At 35.5% G+C, this 21,582-nt stretch overlaps 1 protein-coding gene across 1 annotated transcript in view; it reads right to left on the minus strand.

Moving 5' to 3' along the window:
* The window catches only part of LOC121422833 (nuclear receptor coactivator 7-like), a 54,428-nt gene that overhangs the window by 20,511 nt on the left and 12,335 nt on the right, over positions 1 to 21,582 (minus strand). Inside the window, 3 exon segments of the mRNA XM_041618047.1 lie at positions 1,577 to 1,681; positions 7,656 to 7,763; positions 10,553 to 10,635. Coding sequence (XP_041473981.1) covers positions 1,577 to 1,681; positions 7,656 to 7,763; positions 10,553 to 10,635 — 296 coding nt within the window.

The raw sequence follows: 21,582 nt of genomic DNA on the forward strand, positions 1-21,582 counted from the left end.
GATACATGGTTACTTTATGTCCTCTTTTTATGAACTAGACAATAAACTTACAGAGATATGATGGTTATTCAACAAAAAAAACCCAACATGGCCAAAGTTCATTGACCTTACATGACCTTTGACCTTGATCATGTGACCTGAAACTGGAACAGGATGTTCAGTGATACTTGATTACTCTTATGTACAAGTTTCATGAATCAGATCCATAAACTTTCAAAGTTATGATGGTAATTCAACAGATACACCCAATTCGGCTAAAGTTCATTGACCTTTGACCTTGGACATGTGACCTGAAACACGCACAGGATGTTCAGTGATACTTGATTACTCTAATGTCCAAGTTTAATGAACTAGACCAATAAACTTTCAAAGTTATGATGGTAATTCAACAGACACCCCGATTCGGCCAAAGTTCATTGACCCTAAATGACCTTTGACCTTAATCATGAGACCTGAAACTTGCACAAAATGTTCAGTGATGCTTGATTACTATTATGTCCAAGTTTCATGAATCAGATCCATAAACTTTCAAAGTTATGATGGGAATTCAACAGATATCCTCAATTTGGCCAAAGTTCATTGACCCTAAATGACCTTTGACCTTGATCATGTGACCTGAAACTTGCACAAAATGTTCAGTGATGCTTGATTACTATTATGTCCAAGTTTCATGAATCAGATCCATAAACTTTCAAAGTTATGATGGGAATTCAACAGATATCCCCAATTTGGCCAAAGTTCATTGACCCTAAATGACCTTTGACCTTGGTCATGTGACGTGAAACTCATGCAGGATGTTCAGTGATACTTGATTATCTTATGTCCAAGTTTCATGAACTAGGTCCATATATTTTCTAAGTTATGATGACATTTCAAAAACTTAACCTCAGGTTAAGATTTCGATGTTGATTCCTCCACATGGTCTAAGTTCATTGACCCTAAATGACCTTTGACCTTGGTCATGTGACATGAAACTCTAATAGGATGTTCAGTAATACTTGATTAACCTTATGGCCAAGTTTTATTAACTAGGTCCATATACTTTCGAAGTTATGATGTCATTTCAAAAACTTAACCTCAGGTTAAGATTTGATGTTGACGCCGCCGCCGCCGCCGCCGCCGCCGCCGTCGGAATAAAAAGCGGCGCCTATAGTCTCACTTTGCTTCGCAGGTGAGACAAAAAGGAAAGCGCTTGTCCCTAATGCACATATTTCCTTGGTTTGGTTGAAAATCAGTTGATTTGTTAATCATTCTGCAACGGTCCAGGGGGCCTATGGGGTAATTTTTATGTTATTATTGAACACACACAATCATCAATCATCACAAGCTCCAAGAATTAATTCAAATAAACATACAGGCCAAAAAACAAAAAAAAAAATATATTTACAAACAATATTTACAAACTTGGGCTGATAAAATTTTGCCACAAAGGTTTCTGGAGATACAGATGCTCGGTAAAACCATTAAAATTTATGCTTTCTTTCAGGTTATTGTCCTTTTTTTTGGGGGGGGGGAGGGGTGATAGAGGAAAGAGATAAAGGTGTGAAGAGTACAACTATTGACAAATGATATTTACCACTGTCTTTGGTGGTTGATCTGCATTCATGACAGTAGGAGATGTTGGTGAATGTAAGACTGGACTCAGTGGTACTTCCGCATCAGGGTCAGGGACGTATAGGACCTATACAGGAAATGAGATATAACACAACACAGAATTAGTATTTCACACATAAAATACAATGAAACAGAGTCTGTTAATGATACAAACTGATCATACTTTAATTTTTTATATAAAACTAAAAAAAAACATGTGCAAACTGAGACCATCTGTGATTTTGAATTAATAGTTAAGCACTTGCACACAATGAGAAGTCAGACCATAAGCAAGAAATGGGAATAGTGAGTGTGTAACAAATTGTCAACAGTTCTCTCATTTGCACATGTAATACTGTTTGAAGAAAAGATAGCAAATCATTAAAATGTAACACTCACAATTACAAATTCTATCCAACTTTAATTTCATTCAGATTTGTCTGATTTTTCTTCATTCAATAATTCAAGTTTAATTTGCTACTAGGGAAAAAGTGGCCTTTGAATTACCAAACTATTCACACGCTTCTTCATAAAAAAATATTCTGAGCTGATTTCTACAGAATACCAGTACACGCTTACCTACGTGGAATATTTGCGGCGCATAATAACTGGCATAAATCAAATACATATATATCTCCATTATTCACTCTAATACCAAAAGGACACCGACTTGATTAATACCCATAGAATCATCACTGATGGATATATTTATCACTTTCATTCATATTTAAAATACAATGTCTCATCACTGTACTGTTAATATGGTTCTGATCGTTGATGAAAAGATTCTTACTGGTACTTTTTATTGCAATGTTGTATCTTGGATGATTTTTAGTGTGTGCGTGTGAGTACTATACCGGGTAAATCATCATTCATTGATTTGTAAAAAAGATCAATTAGTATGAACACATTGTGAGAAAATTTTGGTCAAGATGAATTCACAATTCCACACCCATTCGATTCCTAAAATATCTTGTCCTGAAACATTTCTATTGGTGCAATTTAAAACTTCCATAAAACAGAGAACGAAATGATTGAAATTCCAAAATGAAACAATGTCCTGTCACTGTTGGATTTTAATCAACTATATCCTTTACATCACGATACATGTATTCCAAGTAACCCAGCTCTTACATAACAAAAAAAACATCCTTCTGTACTTCCTAAATCCTGGTATAACTGTTACTCTACTTGCATTTATCTGCCCAAAGTTCTAAAAAAAATGGCACCCCCCCCCCGAACATGTAGAATTCAATGATTCATTGGTTCATATAGATAAAAAAGTGGCAAATATTTTTCAAATGTTCCTCCTCTTCACTCTTATTTTTCACAGTTTTATGCAATCAATAATATTTGAAATGAGAATAAAAAAATAGAAAACTTGATGAACATACTATTTCATTAATGGCATTCATGAAAATAGTCTTTGAAATATGCCCATTGTGATGGAAATTCAAAATGTAATTTTCCAAGTAGGTTGCTTCAATGCTGAGATCCATTTTGGAGTTGAACACCTTGATTCACGATTAGCCAGTATTAATGTATCTCTACAGTGCCCTCAGTCGTTGGTCTACAATTGCTCATGCACATAAGCAGACACTATCGGCTAATCTCTTTTCACCACATCCACTTGCAACACAGGCAAACAATTTTTAAGTATGGTATGGGAAAATGTCATCAGAATGAGGGAAAATCCAATTCAGCATCAGACAAAGCAATGATACAGGTAGTTTTCTGTAACAAATATTTCTTTTTCCAGAATTTCTCAAGTTCTTCTTTAACTGCTGCTTCAAGATGCAGGATAGAGTAAACTCTGCAGTCAATCAATATTGAGGCCACTTTGACATTCATGGATCTCCTTGGTGGTTGAACCGAAATAGAAATTCAGACATATCGTTTTACATGACCTTTGAACCACATACATAGATCCTCGCAGACACCTGGCTACCAAACCAAGATCTTATGAGTTCAGCAGTCAAAGGGATACACATGCAGTCATAGAGCCTCAAGTGCAAGCATCAAACATTGAACAAATCTGAAACGATCCATGAGCAAGATGGAAGCACTGACAGCGACATTAGCAAGGATGGTCCTTGAAAGAGTAGCTCTGAATTAGGAACAAAGCAATGCATCCAAGACCTGTGGTACTCCTCCCTATATAGTCCTTTACTTGAACTATTTCATGCCTCAGAGCACATGGTCTAAATTGGGGAATCCCCTATACAAGGGAACACTTGGATGGTGCAATAGATATGTACATGTAAGCCTACTAGGTCAATGACAATACAAAGGTTTTTTTTGTACATGATGAACATTGCTCACAATGATGCAATGAAACCGCAAATGAACACCTACAATACTGTACAGGAAATAGGCAAACAAAACTACTTATGTTCATAGTTCTTGTATTCAATCAAACTGCTTGATCAAATTATATAGTTAGAACAAAAACCAAAAGTTGAATTTTGTTAATATCACTACACCTCTGAAATTATTATGATCAATGTGATTAATTCTCAGGACCAGTATTAAGAACCAAAGCAATAAAGAAGTCAATAATTAATATCTAGGAGTAGAAATTATGTTAGGGGGCGATTTAATAATGGACAAGCAAATGCTCATACTTTTGCAACAGGCCTATATACAGTGTATTTGCCAATATATCATGTACCTCCAAATCACTTAAATGTAAAGTCTTTACATTAATTCTACCTCCTCCCATAGTATACAGTGTATTTGATTTTGCTCACACTTTTTTGCCAAAAATAAAAAATAAATGTTACACTTCCAAAGGGTGAAATTACTTAAAAATCATATCAAGAAGAGACTTAAGGGGAATCCAACCCAAATAAAAACTTGTTTTATGAGAAAAAGAAAATCAGACAAGTTGATAGGTGAAAGTTTGAACAGTTTGGACAAACGACAAGAAAGTTATGAATTTTTAAAAGTTGTAAATATTGGTAATCACTATACTCATGGAGACTTCAAATTGGTCGCATATGGGATGTCATAGTGATGTAAGGCAAGGACTACTCTTCCATGCACTCCAATACATATTATGGCTAAAATTTCATTTTTCCCAAAGTTTTATTTCAAAGTATATTTTTCTTTCATGAGGACAATTAAACAATATACTACCTGGGTTATATTTAGATTACTGCCCCAGGGGAACGGGTATTTAGGAGAAAACCACAAATCCCTGATAATAAAGTACATGGCTATGGGAAAGTTGTCCTTGCCCCTTGTCATAATTTACTTACCCAGTTGCCATTTGAAATCTACATACTATTAGTGATTGCAATTTTAAAGCAGCTATAACTTTCTTATTGCTTGACCGATTTTTTTCAAACTTTCACCATTCTGTTTAATTTATTCTCCTTCCCAACACAACATTCTATGGCCAGGCTGGATTCCCCTTTAAGACCTCCCAATCTACTGTTATCATACAATTAACGGACAAGTCCACCCCAACATAAACTTGATTTGAATAAGAAGAGAAAAATTCAACAAGCATAACACTGAAAATAATATCAAAATCGGATGTAAAATAAGAATTCAAATTTTCGCTTCATTTCACAAAAACAGTTAAATGAACGAGCCAGCTACATCCAAATGAGAGAGTCGATGATGTAATTCATTCACTCACTATTTCTTTTGTTTTTTTTATTGTTTGAAATATGAAATATTTTTATTTTCTCGTCATTGTCATGTGAAATGAAGTTTCATTCCTCCCTGAACACGTGGAATTCCATTATTTTAACATTTTGTGCTACTGGCAAGGAGGTCCTAATCGTCAAATTCGTAAAAATTGAAATATTGTATAATTCAAACGATAAAAAAACAAAAGAAATAGTGAGTGAGTGACATCATCAACTCTCTCATTTGGACGTAACTGGCTCGTTCATATAAATACTTTGTTAAAAATAAGCGAAACTTTGAAATGTCATAACTTTCTTATTTTACATCCGATTTTGATGAAATTTTCAGCATTGTGCTCGTCTGATTTTTCTCTATTGATTCAAATCAACATTTTTCTGAGGTGGACTTGACCTTTAAGAGTTCTCATGGTAATATATTCTCATTCTTGTATAATGGATGTATAATGTATACATGTTCACGGAGCTGCAACCCCTACCAATACTTGGTCCTTCCACCATCATCATCCCAATCATTCTCTGTCTCTCACTGTCCATCTTGCTGGATCAATATCCACCCTGCTAAAGAGTGTGTCCATTTGAAATATCAGATTGTGCAATAGGCTTTTCGGGATATTGATTGGAAACTGATTTAGGTCAGCCTTTCCAAGGTCATCAATGCCAGTGAGAAAAAGTGTGTTCATTGACAATGGTAACCAATGTTTCGTTTCGATATTGAAGGCCTAGTTACACCACACCGAGGACAGTTATCTGTCAGAAAATCATACCCTCTATGTATAAATATGTAAAAATGTAGACCCTATAAAAATCATAGTCATTTAGATCCAGTGAGAACAAATTACAACCAGTAGTAAACTCCCCAAGAATAACTATCGAAAATAAGGAGCAATGGTGGAGCTGATCACTGAGAGCCAGCGACTTTGTACTATATGTATGTACAAATGCATGTACTGTAAATTTGGCTCTATGCGAACTAGATATTGAAGTTGTACACAAGATCAAATACGGTTCATGGGGACAGGCTATTAACCAATATTCTGAGAATATATGAATCAGGATTGGAAACTTGATCTACAGTGACCTTGTGGAAGTGCCATGATTGAGTGGTCTCAGGCACCTAGCTAGACACATGAAAGTCCATGGTTCAATCTCCGCTATGACACTTATGCCTGTGAGAAATGCATTAATCAACAGAGTTCTTTTATCCTACAGTCAAATAAATGAAGATGTTATACACATTCTTGGGAACTATGTACGCACTTACAAAAAAAAAGCAACAGTGTAGAAGATAGAGCTTTTGAAAAAAAAAATCCAACATTTAAAATAATATTGTAAGTTTACCAGGTGAAAAATAGCAAAACGACTTGCATCTAAAGGGTGGGAGATGTAGATGATACAAAAATAAAAACAGAAGAATGGAAAGGATTGTGCAGAAAAGGCCTACAAGATGGGAAAATTTTTCCATGCTACATGAGTTGTACCTACATGGAGTCTGGGGACCAGCTTCAAAAAGAGTTGTATTAATGATACAAATAAAAATTCATGCTTGCATTTCAATTTATAGGCTGAAACAATTTGAATTTCAATCCATCGTTGTTCTCCTATGGGCGTCAGGTCACTGAATGGATTTAAAGAGGCCTGGGTGCATAAGAAAATGAAACGCTAGGGAGATGAGAATAATAGTAATATCATTACTGATAAGAATACAGAAAGAGTATTAACAGCAAAGGTGAGAAGGGATGTGCTTTGAGTTGCAGGATGAGGGGAAGAAGGAGAATGGAGGATAAAGAAGTGGACAAGTAATACCGTGTTTACACACTGACTCGGCTCGCGTTGTTGAATCCGCGAGCCGGGTTGAAGACTGCGAAGAAGGGATCAGAGATCGCGTTCATACGTACATATGAAAAGGCGAGTTCAACACGGCTCGCGGATCTCGAACGGAAGAAGAATTATGACGTCGCAAATTAAAGGCAGGAAATTCACCGCCGGAATCGAATCTTGTCCGTGCGAACAACAACAATGCCAAAAGTGAAAGCGCGTGCAGTGACCTAGGTCAAGAGAGTTCGACACGGCTTTCTGTTTACACACGAAAAAATTGCCGAGTCTGACTCGGGTCGCGGGTTGAAACCTTCGATTTTGTAGGATCGATAAAGCCGTGTTCGACACGGCTCGCGGATCACTCTGATCGCGTTTACACAGCATAAAATTGCCGTGTTGAGCACGGCTCTCGTGTTCAACCCCCGAGCCAAGTCAATGTGTAAACATGGTATAAGAGAACAAGATAAACCATGCCAAAGATGTTATGGAGAATGACTGAATCTGGGAAAAGAAAAGTGGGAAAAGGAAAATGTGAGTAGGAGAGGGAGAGAAAGAGGAAGAGGGAGAAGAAAGAAATAGAATACCCACCTGACCAGGGAATATCATCCTACTTGTACGATGATTGAGTCTCATAAGTAGAGAGGGTGAGGTATCAAATGAAAGGGCGATACTGTCCAAAGTGTCTCGTGCCATCACCTGAAAAATGTCAAATATAGAGAAAAGAAATTAATTTTGAATTTCCAAGGGTTCATTGTGATACTGCCTTAAAGCCCTAAGTACGCATGTGCATGTATACTGTACTGCTCATACTTTCATTCAAATTATTTTTAATCATGAGTAAACTGACTGATTCATGAGTCAGAAGGTCTACAATGTAGCATACATGTATGCCTACATGTACATCATGCCTACATGTACATACACCTACATGACCTGGATGTAGGTTTTACACCATAAATAGAGCTACATGTATCAGCAAATTTAAATATAAAAAAATATTTTTTCCTTTAAAAACTCAGTTTCCTTTATTATAGAAGAAGTCATTTCTTGAAGTTGGTTTACATGACCTCCTTTCCCCGTAGCTACATATATGTGTTGTAGTCAGTGTTTCCTAACAACTCTTTATCCTTTCTTGTTTATTTTCTCAACCCCATCCTGAATATCTCCTTTACACCTTCATTGCATCTTCTGTCATCTCTTTCTTTCACTGCTTCTCTTTAATCTGGAGTCCCATTCTCAATCTCATTTTTTATTCTCTCTCCCTCTCATTCTTGTTTCACCTTTCACTCCCACTCTCTCTCCATCTCTTTCCCTCTCAATCTCAGAAGAAGCGAGCCAACATCTATCCAACTGTAGTGTAATGGAATAAGCATCTGTCTGTCACTATGGTCTAATACACTCACTAGCTACACGCATCTCTGTATTCACGCAATCACAACTTCAAGTTCATTTCTGTCTCATGCAAGCTACTGTCCCTGGCTATGCATAACACAAGCATCTTCAAGCTAAAAACATGTAGAACTCTATTCATGACGTGCTTCAATGAAAATACACATCTGCGTATATGTACAATCAAATATGTACGTCAGCATATACATGTATCAATATACCAAAATATTTCATATGATCATAATGATAGCTGGATTTATATAGTGTTTTTTCTATAGGATACAAAGTGCAACTATATTAAGAGGGGATGGGCTATAAGTGGTGGAGGTGAAGGTGGGTTGTATTTATATTTCATTCACATAAAATTCAAAGATTTTTCACACACAAAAACATGACAACTTTCTACTTCAATACCCAAAAGAGTCAGAGAATAGCCAAGTGTCAGAGAATAGTGATAACTGGGAGTTCCTTGATGATTTATAAAAGGAACATTTATGTAATGATCGCATACAAAATAATTTTGATATACATGTACCAGCTTCTATTTAGACATTTAAAAAATCATAGTTGCACTGCCATAAACGTTGGTTGAAATGTGAACATTCCATATCACAATAACAATGTAGCCTATAAATCATCAATAAAGTGAATAAGAAACTGTCCAACCAAAGGTAGTCTGTGTAAGTAAATTAAAGCAATTAAAAATTTGGATATAATCCAGTTTAGCCCCTAGAAATGATTGATTGCAAACAGCTAGGGCACTATATGTACCCCACACTAATGAATTAGCAGCACAGTGCAATCTGATATATTATGCATGTGTACAAACGAATCATGTAGATTGCAAGCGGTGACGGCACAGGGGTGCGTTGCTACGCTGTTAAAGTTCATGTCACTAGAGGGGAACCACAGAGGCAGTGAATAGGGAATATGATGTAGCGGTAAGGAGAATTAATATTATGGAATCATATTTCTTTCCTATAAAATATTTATCTTTTATCATTCCTTTTCTCAGGTTTTCATATATTTTGCTTTACATACAAATTTGTTCCTGTTCTTGGAGAACATTTTGTTTAATGATGAAATATAACGAAACCAAAGTGACAAGAAGCATGAGAATAAAGGGGAAGAAACATGAAAATCATTTTTTTTTATTAGGAAGTATTATCATGATGATAGATGAAGACAAATGCATTAAAGGTCAAGTCTACCTCAGAAAAATATTGATTTGAATCATTAGAGAAAAATCAGACAAGCACAATGCTGAAATCTTCATCAAAATTGGATGTAAAATAAGAAAGAAAGTCATGACATTTTAACAAATAAGTTATATGAACGAGCCAGTTACACCCAAATGAGAGAGTCGATGATGTCACTCACTCACTATTTCTTTTCTTTTTATTGTTTGAATTATACAATATTTTAATTGTTACGAATTTGACGATTAAGACCTCCTTGCCAGTAGCACAAAATGAATTTTCTCTTTTTATTCAAATCAAGTTTTTGTTGGGGTGGACTTGTCCTTTTAGATACATGTTCATATAGATAGAAAGAGATAGATAGATTGATGTAGAAAGATAGTTAGATGGATGGATGGATGGACAGATGGACAGACAGACAGACACAGATAGATGGATGGATGGATGGATAGATATAGATAGATCATCTCAATCAACATAATCTACATCGTGACCATTACCACCATAACCATCTTCAACAACATCATTGGAACATACAGTTGTCAGTTAAACCCAAAGAAATCTCTTGAAACTATGGCATTACACAAAAAAGGATCAAGAAGAATAAATAAAAACTTTGAGAAAAGTACTTAATTTGACCTTTAACATAAAAATGTCAGTGAGTGATGACTGATGGTAAGATCATAATGACACTGAGAAGTGATTATGAGTGAAGATGTTTCCTTCAAAATGCCTGTGTACAGATAGTCAGATACAGGTGATAAAATATAAACATGATCATAAAAATATCTACATCTGAAATCTGAGGTTTATGTAAGTTTGAACAGTGAGCAAAACATATTTAGGCATAGTTTTGAAAAATTGGGATGGGGGTGAAGAAATAATATGATTACTAACCCTGTATTCAAGAGTGCCCTGTGGCTGACTGAAGAAGCTCTTTCTCTTGCTGTTCCCATCTTTAGTGCTGCTTAAGTCAGTATCTAAACAAAATAACAATAAATATGTCAGAAAATAGTGGAAATAATTATTCAAACTTACATGTGACTCATCTGTAAGCTCATGTAACACAGAAGTCCAAAGTAAAGCTTTGTTTTCTTCATTAGACACATATTGAACAATATCCATTTTTTACTCTCTTTTCTTAGCCCATTTTATCCCAAATGTCCCCCCTACCTGAAGAATATTTTGTAAACTTGCATAATAACCTTTTTTAAGATTTTTTGTTTGTCATTCCAAACTACTGAGCCAGGCATTCTTTTGTTTCTAATCACCTGCATTTTTGAATGATCAGACAGTGACTGCAGGGTCTACAGTTTAACACAATATGGGATACAAAAACAAATCCCAAATTCAACAAGACATAAGAATTTCATGAAAAGTTCAGTGAAAATCAAAGCAAAATACCAAAAAAAATGCATAGTAGAGCAAAAATGGCACATCAAAACTGTTCTAAAGCATGTGTTTGTGTAGCCTTGTCTACATGGTAAACTTCAGGGGTTTTTCCTCAGATTTTCATTATTTATTTTGCACTTCACTTTATATCATCATGTACATGTCACCATATATACATGTAGCTATTTTCAATGGTCTAATGCCAATTCGTCCAGTTACGAACTCGTATCACTTGGTCTACAATCAGTTCATCCATTATCCACATAAACTGCCATTTCGTCCACTCACCATTTCATCTAATATACCAGTTGGTCCAATAGCCATTTAGTCTATATATCATTAGGTCTAATTGGACTAAGTGTCACTAAGTGGTATTTTATATCAAAAGCTAGTTAGCCGAAAATAATCCATGGACCAGTGTTTTTACATACCACTTCAATTTCTGAATACTTTACTCTGAAATTGCTGCAAGATATGACGAATATGACCTCAAGTTCGAATCAATGGTAGCGTGGTTAGGATTTTTTTTATTTAAATACAAAGACTTTGGCACGTTTTGAGTAAATAGTAAAGTCAATATACAAAACATATTTTAGCTCGAACATCAAGCTTTCATTATTTTTTTTCATTTACAAATTTAAGTGCTCTGTTATGGTCTACATATATCAGCACGCTGCGTGGTCACATTTTTTGATTTGCCAAGTTCCTATTGTCTGTGTGTATTCCATAATGTTCCATTAAACAAATGTATTCAGAATTCCCAGATTTTAGGTCTAAATCTAAAACATGGGCAATAGCCTACATGCTCTTTATTTAAAGTGCACTTAAATTATCCAGTTTCACATCAGAATATCAATAATTTTCTGCTCACGCTTCAAGATCGCATTATTAATATCCTATTCATGATTAACAAAATATGAATAGACTGTCCCACTTTTAGGTGTAAAATCTCGATTTTCTTCCTCTTGCCTCGCATCAATTGTTTAGTTACATATCTATCCCATTTATTAATACAATTTAAAGTGCTTAGAATGACAATTTTTTTTAGGCCGGAATGTCAAAAAATTTGCTAACGCTTCGCGCTCGCATTATTGAAATACATACTGTCTTCGTGGGTAGCAGTCCTTAACAGGTCCCTTTTTGATAATGCTAGAACAGATAATAACAATTTCTGCTCGTGCTTGGCGTTCGCAGTAACCATCTAGTTAATACATACAAATCTTGTTCAGAATCACACATAACATTGCCCAGAATATTAAATTTTGAGGACAAAATATTTGAAAGAAAAGAAATTGGTCGTGCTTCGTGCTCACACTTTGGCTTATTCATGTTTATGTTGTTTTATAAGAATAAAACTAAGAAGTGACTGATCGGGGAAAATATCAGTAAAGATAATTTTGGGCCCCAACCCCCTGTTGGCGAAAGTCGGAGCCGTGCTTGCGATACACACACCAGAAAAAATGGTGCCCCCACTGAAAATGTAAGGACCCCTCAGTGCCCCCCCAGGAAAAAAATCCTAGCTACACCACTGTTTGACACTTATGTTAAGTATGTAACATTACGTATGTAACATGCTTTTCCTTGAAAAAGACTTCCTTTTCACATGTTTTTTGGTCGCGCGTGGTATCCACTCGTCAATGTAAGTGCCCCCCCGGTACTGCTCGCAAATTGAAAAATCGATACTTACCCTCAAACCAATCCACTTAAAAAAATTAATGTGTCTTTGAAGAGAAAAATTCTGCTCTGTTTATTTTTTTACTTAAGATTATAACAAACGTGAGAGTCATTGACAAAGCTAAGCATCAATAAAATTAATGTAGTCGCCTATTCTACCCAAATAATGCAAATTTTATCCATGACTTACTCAAATAGAAAGTATCCCTCACACTCGGATTATTCTTATCTACATCCATCGCCTGAACAGCTTACATGTTTCCAACAATATTCCAAAGATTCAAATTAAAAATGGGATAGAAACATCCATTGTCACCAAACAAAAACAATGTTTATCCTGATCCTAAATCTCCAGACAAGTGTAAGCCATGATACATTATAAAAGTGTTCAAATTTTGTCGAAACAAATATGTGAAATCACTGAACTACACTGGCCTAACTGCTCAGATTAGGATACAAGGTTTCCTTCCTTTATTGTTGTTTACAGACCAGTGCTTTTCTCTAGAAGAGAGGAATAGTCTTTACAGGCAAGACCCTTTTTAAGTACACTACATTCATCTGATTAAAGGGATGGTCCAGGCTAGAAATATCGATATCTCAAAATAAAGTAAAATTCACAGAGCAAAATGCTGAAAATTTGATCAAAATAGGAAAAAAAATAACAAAGTTATTGAATTTTTAAGATTTGCATTATTCTGGTGAAACAGTTCTAGACATGTCTTCATGAATATTCATTAGGTGGGCTGATGTCATATCCCCACTTGTTCTTTTGTATTTTATTATATGAAATTAGGTCTATTCAAAAATTTACTACCAAGAAATAAAACGATTGGATTGACAACTGATTAAAGTGCATTGATTATTTATTGCCGCAACTTATTTCATCATAATGGAGACATCATTTTCACATGTGTGAAAAAATGAAACAATTATAATTTTTTTATGGAATAACATAACAAAAAGGAAAGTGGGGATGTGACATCATCAGCCCAACTAATGAATACTCATGGCGATGTGTATAAAACTAATTTCCCAAAATATTGATAAACTTTAAAATTCAAAATATTTGTTATGCGATTTTGATGAAATTTTCATCATTTTTGCTCTGAGAATTTTATTTAGATATAATTATTTACAGCCTAGACCATCCCTTTAATAATAATAGCTTGATTGATTTACACTTCCTCAAGAGGAATACAAAGCAAAACTACGATCCTGTTCTCATCTACTTTCTTGAACTACATTGGTAGAAACCAGTTTCATGGAACCAGTTTAATGTGTAATGGGATGCTCCAAGCCATCCTGGAAGCAATCTCAGTGGTCTTCCATACCAGTTTGGAAGACCATCTTCAATTCCGGGGGGGGGGGGGGGGGGGGGGGGGTAGTATAGTATATTGCTGGACACATGCATGACCCAAAAATGCGTTTAAAGAGGTGTTTTTTTCAGATTTGGATGCGAGCCGCTCGTGCACTCGTTTAGTATATCAAAAACAACAATTTTAAAAAAGGTGGTTTTGAAACACTGGTCAATGGTCGATCACTGGGTCAAACGTACATAGTATTTAGGGTAAGTTTTTTTTCCATAGCTTTCTTTTTTTTAAGACTAGCCAAACATATTAAGGTATATTTTTTCCAAAAACTTTTTCCCTGGGGTCATACGTCAAATGTGTACAACAATACGGTTTTCCTTGTGGTTTTCAAGACCGTATATTGCTATACACATGCATGACCAAAAATGCGTTTAAAGAGTTTTTTTTTTCAGATTTGGATGCGAGCCGCTCGTGCACTCGTTAAGTATATCAAAAACAACAATTTTAAAAAAGGTGATTTTGAAACACTGGTCAATGGTCGATCATGGGGTCAAACGTAGTATTTAGGGTAAGTTTTTTTCCATAGCTTTCTTCTTTTAAGACTAGCCAAACATATTAAGGTATATTTTTTTCCAAAAACTTTTTCCCTGGGGTCATATGTCAAATGTGTACAACAATACAGTTTTCAAGACCGCTTTGCCTCGCTAAACTGTTTTCTTCATAAAAGTACATGTAGGTGAAAACACAAACTTTCTTCGGGAAGCATTCAAGGAAAATCCTGCCCAAATTGAGAAGAAAGAATACAAAACACAAGCCTACATTTATAGGCCTACTCTGTTTATTGAATTGAAATTAATCCACTTTGGTTGTGGATAGTGACCATTTTGTCACTGAATTTTAGTTTAGACCTTTAATACATGTAAAGAATTTGAATTATTTGTTCAAACCTTTTTTTAAGGATTATACAAGAAAAAAAGAAAGAAAGTTATCATAAAAAGCATCAGAAAGGTATACATCAAAAAGGGCTAAATCCTGAAATTGAATGCCATTGATATATAATGATTTTATACCATTTTGTGTACATTATTGTATGGATGCATGGATGGCAGCGTCACAGAACTGTATCCCGGGTCTGCTACAAAGAGACTATCCATGACATTGAAGGGGGAGTTGTTCGGCAGACAACCAATGAAAATCATTATTTGGCACAATTCCATTGACCTGACTGAGACAAAATGCACATATTGACACAGTTTACCACCAATGTCATCTGTCTGAAAGGTCATGAAGGCAGGTCCTCTTCAAAAGAATTATAAAACATAAACAAGTATGATGAAGATCATAAACATAAAATTAATAACTCATTCAATAGGATTCTCATAAAACAAGACAATAAAGACATCATCATTGCCCCTTATATGATGTCTGAAACTAAAACTTTCAAATTCATAGCTTTTTTTTCTTTGAAAGATTTATATCAAACCTTCAGTAATATTTTTTGTCTTTATCAAAACCAACTTATCGTCAGGATTTACTTTTTGTTAATCCATTCCTGCATGTTAGCCTGGCAGAGGGTTGATTCTAGTGCATATTTACACAGTAATTGAATATTGCTGTGCACCCATGTTACACCATTCTGCCAGGCAAGGGACGATTTCCAAATTGTGATTCTCGGCAGGCAGAATGTTGTCTTAAAGGGGTACTCCAAGCTGAAAGTAATAAGACCTATAAAAGAGTAAAATTCACAGAGCAAAATGCTAAAACTTCATCAAAATCCGATGACAAATTACATGGTTATTGAATTTGAAGTTATGCAACATTTTGTGAAAACAGTTCATGTACATTGTGCATTAGGTGGGATGATGATGTTTACATCCTCACTAATCTTTATTACATGAAATCATATTCATTTCATATTTTACTACATACATGTATGTGTATGATATGTCTCCCTAACAATAAGTTGTCAATCAATTTTTTTCAGTTCTTGGAGGACAAAATTGAATAAATATGATTTCATATGATAAAATACAAAAGAACAAGTGGGGATATGGCATCATCAGTTAGCTCATTGAATATAGACCCCGGATACATCTGAAAGTTTCCTACCCGACCGAGTCCACTTGCAACCTTGACTGGATTATTGGTGGATTAGCTTCGCGAACGGACCGAGTCCGAAATGTGGTCTGTTTACATCACAGTGTTCATTCCCTCCCCTATCTGTACTGTTTCGAGCGGCATCCGATTGCCTAGGCTCCGAATAATTCGCGCGCGCTAATTGAAGTTACCCGAGATTCTGAAAGAATGCTGATGATACTAGCAGTCGTGATATGATCGACTTGAAAAGGATACGTTTAAAATGCTTCTTTTCACTCAAATTAAAGACTTTATCAATCACAATTCACGTGTCGCATGCCGCAAAAACATTCGAAGAACGACGGGGCTGGGGAGGGGATAGCGCGCGCTATGACGTAATTTGACAGCTGGCGAACGGACCGAGATAGGTTCGAAAGCTTGTGTGCGTTTACATCTACGAATCGGTGGACCGGGGCCGGCCCGATACCTACCCGAGACTACCTCTGGATGTGGTCTCGGGTAGGTTCGCTAAAAGGTGGCCCGAGGTAGGTTTGGGATGTTTACATCTGATTTCTTTCCGACCCGAGGTAGGCCCCGGGCCGGCCCGAGGTAGGGAATCTCTCAGATGTAACAGGGGTCATACAGTACATGAAGACATACATAAAACTGTTAAACCGAAATAAAGCAAATCTTTTCAAAATATCATAACTTTGTTATCCCTTGTCCTAATTTGACGAAACTTTTAGTATTGTGTTTGTCTGATTTTTTTTTTATCTGTTCAAATCATATCATTTTCAGCATGGAGTACCGATTAAATACATGAGGGTGTTAAAATAGTACAAAAACTAGAAGCAGGAAATTCAGTTTCCTGTAATTGTACACTGAGGTACGTGATATATCCCTGGATCTATTAAAGGTCAAGTCCACTCCAGAAAAATGTTGATTTGAATAGAGAAAAATCAAACCAGCATAACAATGAAAATTTCATCAAAATTGGATGTAAAATAAGAAAGTTATGACATTTCAAAGTTTCCCTTATTTTTAACAAAATAGTTATATGAACGAGCCAGTTACATCCAAATGAGAGAGTCGATGATGTCACTCACTCACTATTTCTTTTGTTTTTTATTGTTTGAATTACACAATTTTTCATTTTTTACAGATTTGACAATGAGGACCAACTTGACTGAACCATATAGCATAAAACAATGCTATCTACACATGTTCAGGGAGGAATTAATCATGAGAAAATTAGAATATATCATATTTCATTTAATAAAATACAAAAGAAATAGTGAGTGGATGACGTCATCAGTCTCCTCATTTGCATACCGACCAGGATGTAAATAGAACTGTTTAGTGAAATTAAGCAAAACTTTATAATGTCATAACTTTCTTATTTTACATCCGATTTTGATTAAATTTTCAGTGTTATGTTTTGGGGATTTTTCTCTTTTTATTCAAATCATTTTTTTGTTGGGGTAAACTTGTCCTTTAAATAGAGAAATAGCTTGCTACAAATTGAAAACTTAAGTTCACATTAAGGTATAAATCTCAAAACGTTTGAAAATGAGTGATTTAGAGTATCAGTGTGCTGTCATCATTTTACAAGTATACTATTAACTGGTTCAAATCAAAGAGGTAAATCTTATAGGGTGTGCTGCCCCCCCCCCCCCCCCTACATGTAGATCCATGCCTGAGTAGTACTCATAAACAATCAGATAGATAGGCCTCTGGAGATCTTTAAAATTTGAACTGCTAGTATTTGGCTCAGCAGTTGTTAGTTTGCTAACACTTTCCACCTGTATCAGGTCCCCGGGGGGGGGGGGCCACTTCCATTCACAAGTGGATACCATGCGAGACCATGAGGTCTCGAAAAGCACCCTAAACACGTAATTTCCATATTCTGAAAATGCACCCCTTAACTTAGCATGTGAAACTCTACCCTTAACAGTATTGGAAACAAAACGATACTCTTGGCAAACTTCCCTGAAATGAACCCCTAAACAACTACAGGAATGTTTTATTGTTACGGGTCCTTCGGTCGTCGGCTTTACCTTATTTGGTTTAGTACGACCCCACCTTTTACACCTCGCGCAAATCGGACTCTAAACACGTAGTGCTGGGGCAAAAAAGACATCCTTTATAAAACATTTTAATTTTGTTTTATCATCTCCTAAAATTAGACCCTAAACACGTAATTTTCCTAGTGAAATGGATACCCTTTTTTCATTATTTTTGTGTTTTTGACACCCTTATCCCGTTACGTACGTAACATGCCCTATCGTGAAAAAGACATCCTTTTTATGTGTTTTTTGGTCGCGCATGGTATCCACTCGCCAATGTAAGTGCCCCCCCCCATCAGGTCTCTCTTTATCATTCCAAGTTCAAAAGTACATTTCACCCGATACACCAAAGTTTAGTCATACATGTACACACTAACGCTTCCAGATGGATTGAAACCATCATTTCCATTCGCAGGGATGGGGATATTGCCAGAATCAAAACAAATTTACACTCGTTATCGATCAACCATCAGCCAGTTGATAGGTAAAGGGCATGACCTTTACTTGTATACCCAGGACATTATTGAGTAGTTTCTCATAACAAGGCTTTCTACATGAGATTTTGTGATGTAACTGCTGTATATTTTCATGTATATGTACATGTCGGTCTACAAGAAAATATCTCTAAATCTATTTTTCTAAAATAAATGTACACAAGTAGTTGCCCCTTTCGCTCATCCATTAGTTTATTTACATGTATATTCATCATTTATACCCTTTTCTGTTCATTTGCTGCATTATCTATTTTCACACTTCTCTTACTTTTCATGATAGTGCTCCTTACCAGGGGGGGGGACCACTTTCATTGACAAGTGGATACCAAGCGCATCCATGGGGTTTCATAAAAGCACCCTACTACCAAGTGTTTGCCATGTTATGAAAATGCACCATGTTAAACCCAACCCTTGGCAAGTATTCCCTCCCACACCTCGCTCAAATCGGACTCAAAACACGTAATGTTGGGGCAGTACATCCTTTATATAAAAAATTTACTGTCGTCTTTTTCCCTCGTAAATTGGACCGTAAACAATAGCTTTTTCAGCGAAATGTACAGTATATACCCTTTTTTTCAGTATTTTGGTGTTTTTGACACCCCAATACATTACTTGCACGTAATGTGCCCCATCTGAAAAAGAGATCCTTTTTACATGTTTCTTTCGACACGCATGGTATCCACTCATCAATAAAAGTGCCCCTCGTACTCCTTCTAATCATCATCATGCTGAACGTCAGCTCATGAAGTGATTTTGAGATGATTTACATCATTTTCTTATATTACTCCTAAAAATGATAATTTCCTGTAATAACTTTTAATACACTGTAGCATAGTCGGTCACTTCATTATCTTCCTCAGTGAAAAAAATAAAAAGAAAGGAAAAAAAAAAAGGATCAAGTAATTCCAAATGTCACCAATTTCATCTTTGCAATTTCTTTAATTGTAACTTTTTTTTCAAAATGCAGCTTTAATTGGAAAATCACAAGAGATGAACATGAACTATTCCAGAAATACATGTATCAAAAACTTTAATACTGTGCAACATAAATGCATGTGCATGTAGGCCACTATTTTCTTGCAGAATGATTTCTTTACAATTCCATCAATGTCTGTTTTACTATACATACACCTGTACATGTACATGTAGTATGGGAAATTAATTTCCCCTTTCTTTCAAAAGGAAATAAGTTTGATAATCATAATTCATGATATGTTGAATTGATAAAAGCCAACGGTGAATGTATGTAGAAATAATTTTGGACAGAACATTCCAGATGGTACATTCATAATACAGTGTAATGTGAAATTGCACATTCGTGAACATGAAATTGGTTCCCTTTCAGGCTCAACTGTAGTCTATTAAAGTGCATAGTGATGTAGGCCTACATACAGTATAAAGTTCATCAATAACATCCAAGGTCAAAGTACAGTCCAGACTCCATCCCAAACCAAGTGATAAAATTGAACCATTATTTACAGCCTTTTCTGTAAAATAAATATTAAGAAGCTACATGTACAGTATGACCCTTTAAAGTTTTACTGAATTTCATGCATAACACATGTATGTGTAGTATAAAAGTTATTGATTCCCACATGGAGCCAGGGAAAAATTACATGTACATGGGGGCTTGGGACAATTTTGCCTCCAAGAGCTAAAAAGAGTCCTGGAAAATCAAAAAGATGCCCTGGAAAATCCCCACTCATTGCAATGTTGAAACTTATCCAATGTTGCAGATTTAGGCAGTTCAGTATAGTGAAGTTGTGAAAAGTAGTTCCCAAAAATGTAAAATTAATATTTTGCGTGCTTGGTGCGCTATTGCCCTTGGCATCATCACCAGGTCTGTCAGAGTGGACCTTTGGTCCTCTGGTTGATTGTTTACAAGCATTCACACTTTCTTTTCTTTTTTAAGAACCATTACCATTAAACAATATTTATAGAAAAAAAAAAACTTTGCCCCAACCGTGCCATACAGTTAATGTAGAGTATCAATCAGTGCTCTCAATTAGTGCAATGATCCATTTATTTATTGATGAGATGATAATAGCAGTACTGCATACAGGCAATCTCATTAAATGTGATGCATGCAGAGGATAGTAGGCATACTGCATATTTTGTCCTACCTGTAGTCCGGTACTACTATACTGTATTGTCCTCACTCTAGTTACCCACTCTACCACATCTTTTTTATTGTGAAAAATGATTCTTATATTTGTCTTTCCATTAAGTCTTAGCTTTTCATAATTGACAAACAACAAATCTTTCAAAAAAGGGTACTCCAAAATGAAATTACAATATTTATTACCAGTAAGCCACACTACCTTCTGTAAACTCTGTCAACCACACTACTTTCTTTACATTTCTTCACTATTTCAGCAACAAAGATCTACATTCTCTCTGCAGCTGCTTCTTCCTATGTTATATAATATAAATAATAATATAATCCAGAAAACAGGCCGGTTTCAACTCCTTTCAATCTCTTGCCCCCCATCTTTGGAACAAACTCCCTCCATCTCCTCGAAACCTCTCTTCTCCTGACCTCTTCAAAACACATCTCCCCACTAAAATGGGGAAAATGAGGCCACCTGATTAAAATCTATTTTATTGTTGCTCTATTTTAAGTAAAAGTGGTTCAGTTGTTTTAATACAATCACTATTACTAGTAACAATCATATTATTACCATCTAGTTATTTACCACAACACACCCATTTTAGGATTAATCTATCCTATCCAATATTATGGAAAAAAGATTCTTGGATCGTGTTTTCTACTGTCACACTATATTTTTATGTATCTACCCGTTTTACTGGTAGTGGACACATACATTATAAAATAAAGTGTGGTGATATCTACACTGAATTTTAAAGTTTTTAGAGATGTGACCATACAGTTTAAACTAATCTGGATGGCCTCA

The sequence above is a fragment of the Lytechinus variegatus genome, chromosome 1 (assembly GCF_018143015.1).
Source record: "Lytechinus variegatus isolate NC3 chromosome 1, Lvar_3.0, whole genome shotgun sequence".
Lineage (NCBI taxonomy): Eukaryota > Metazoa > Echinodermata > Echinoidea > Temnopleuroida > Toxopneustidae > Lytechinus > Lytechinus variegatus.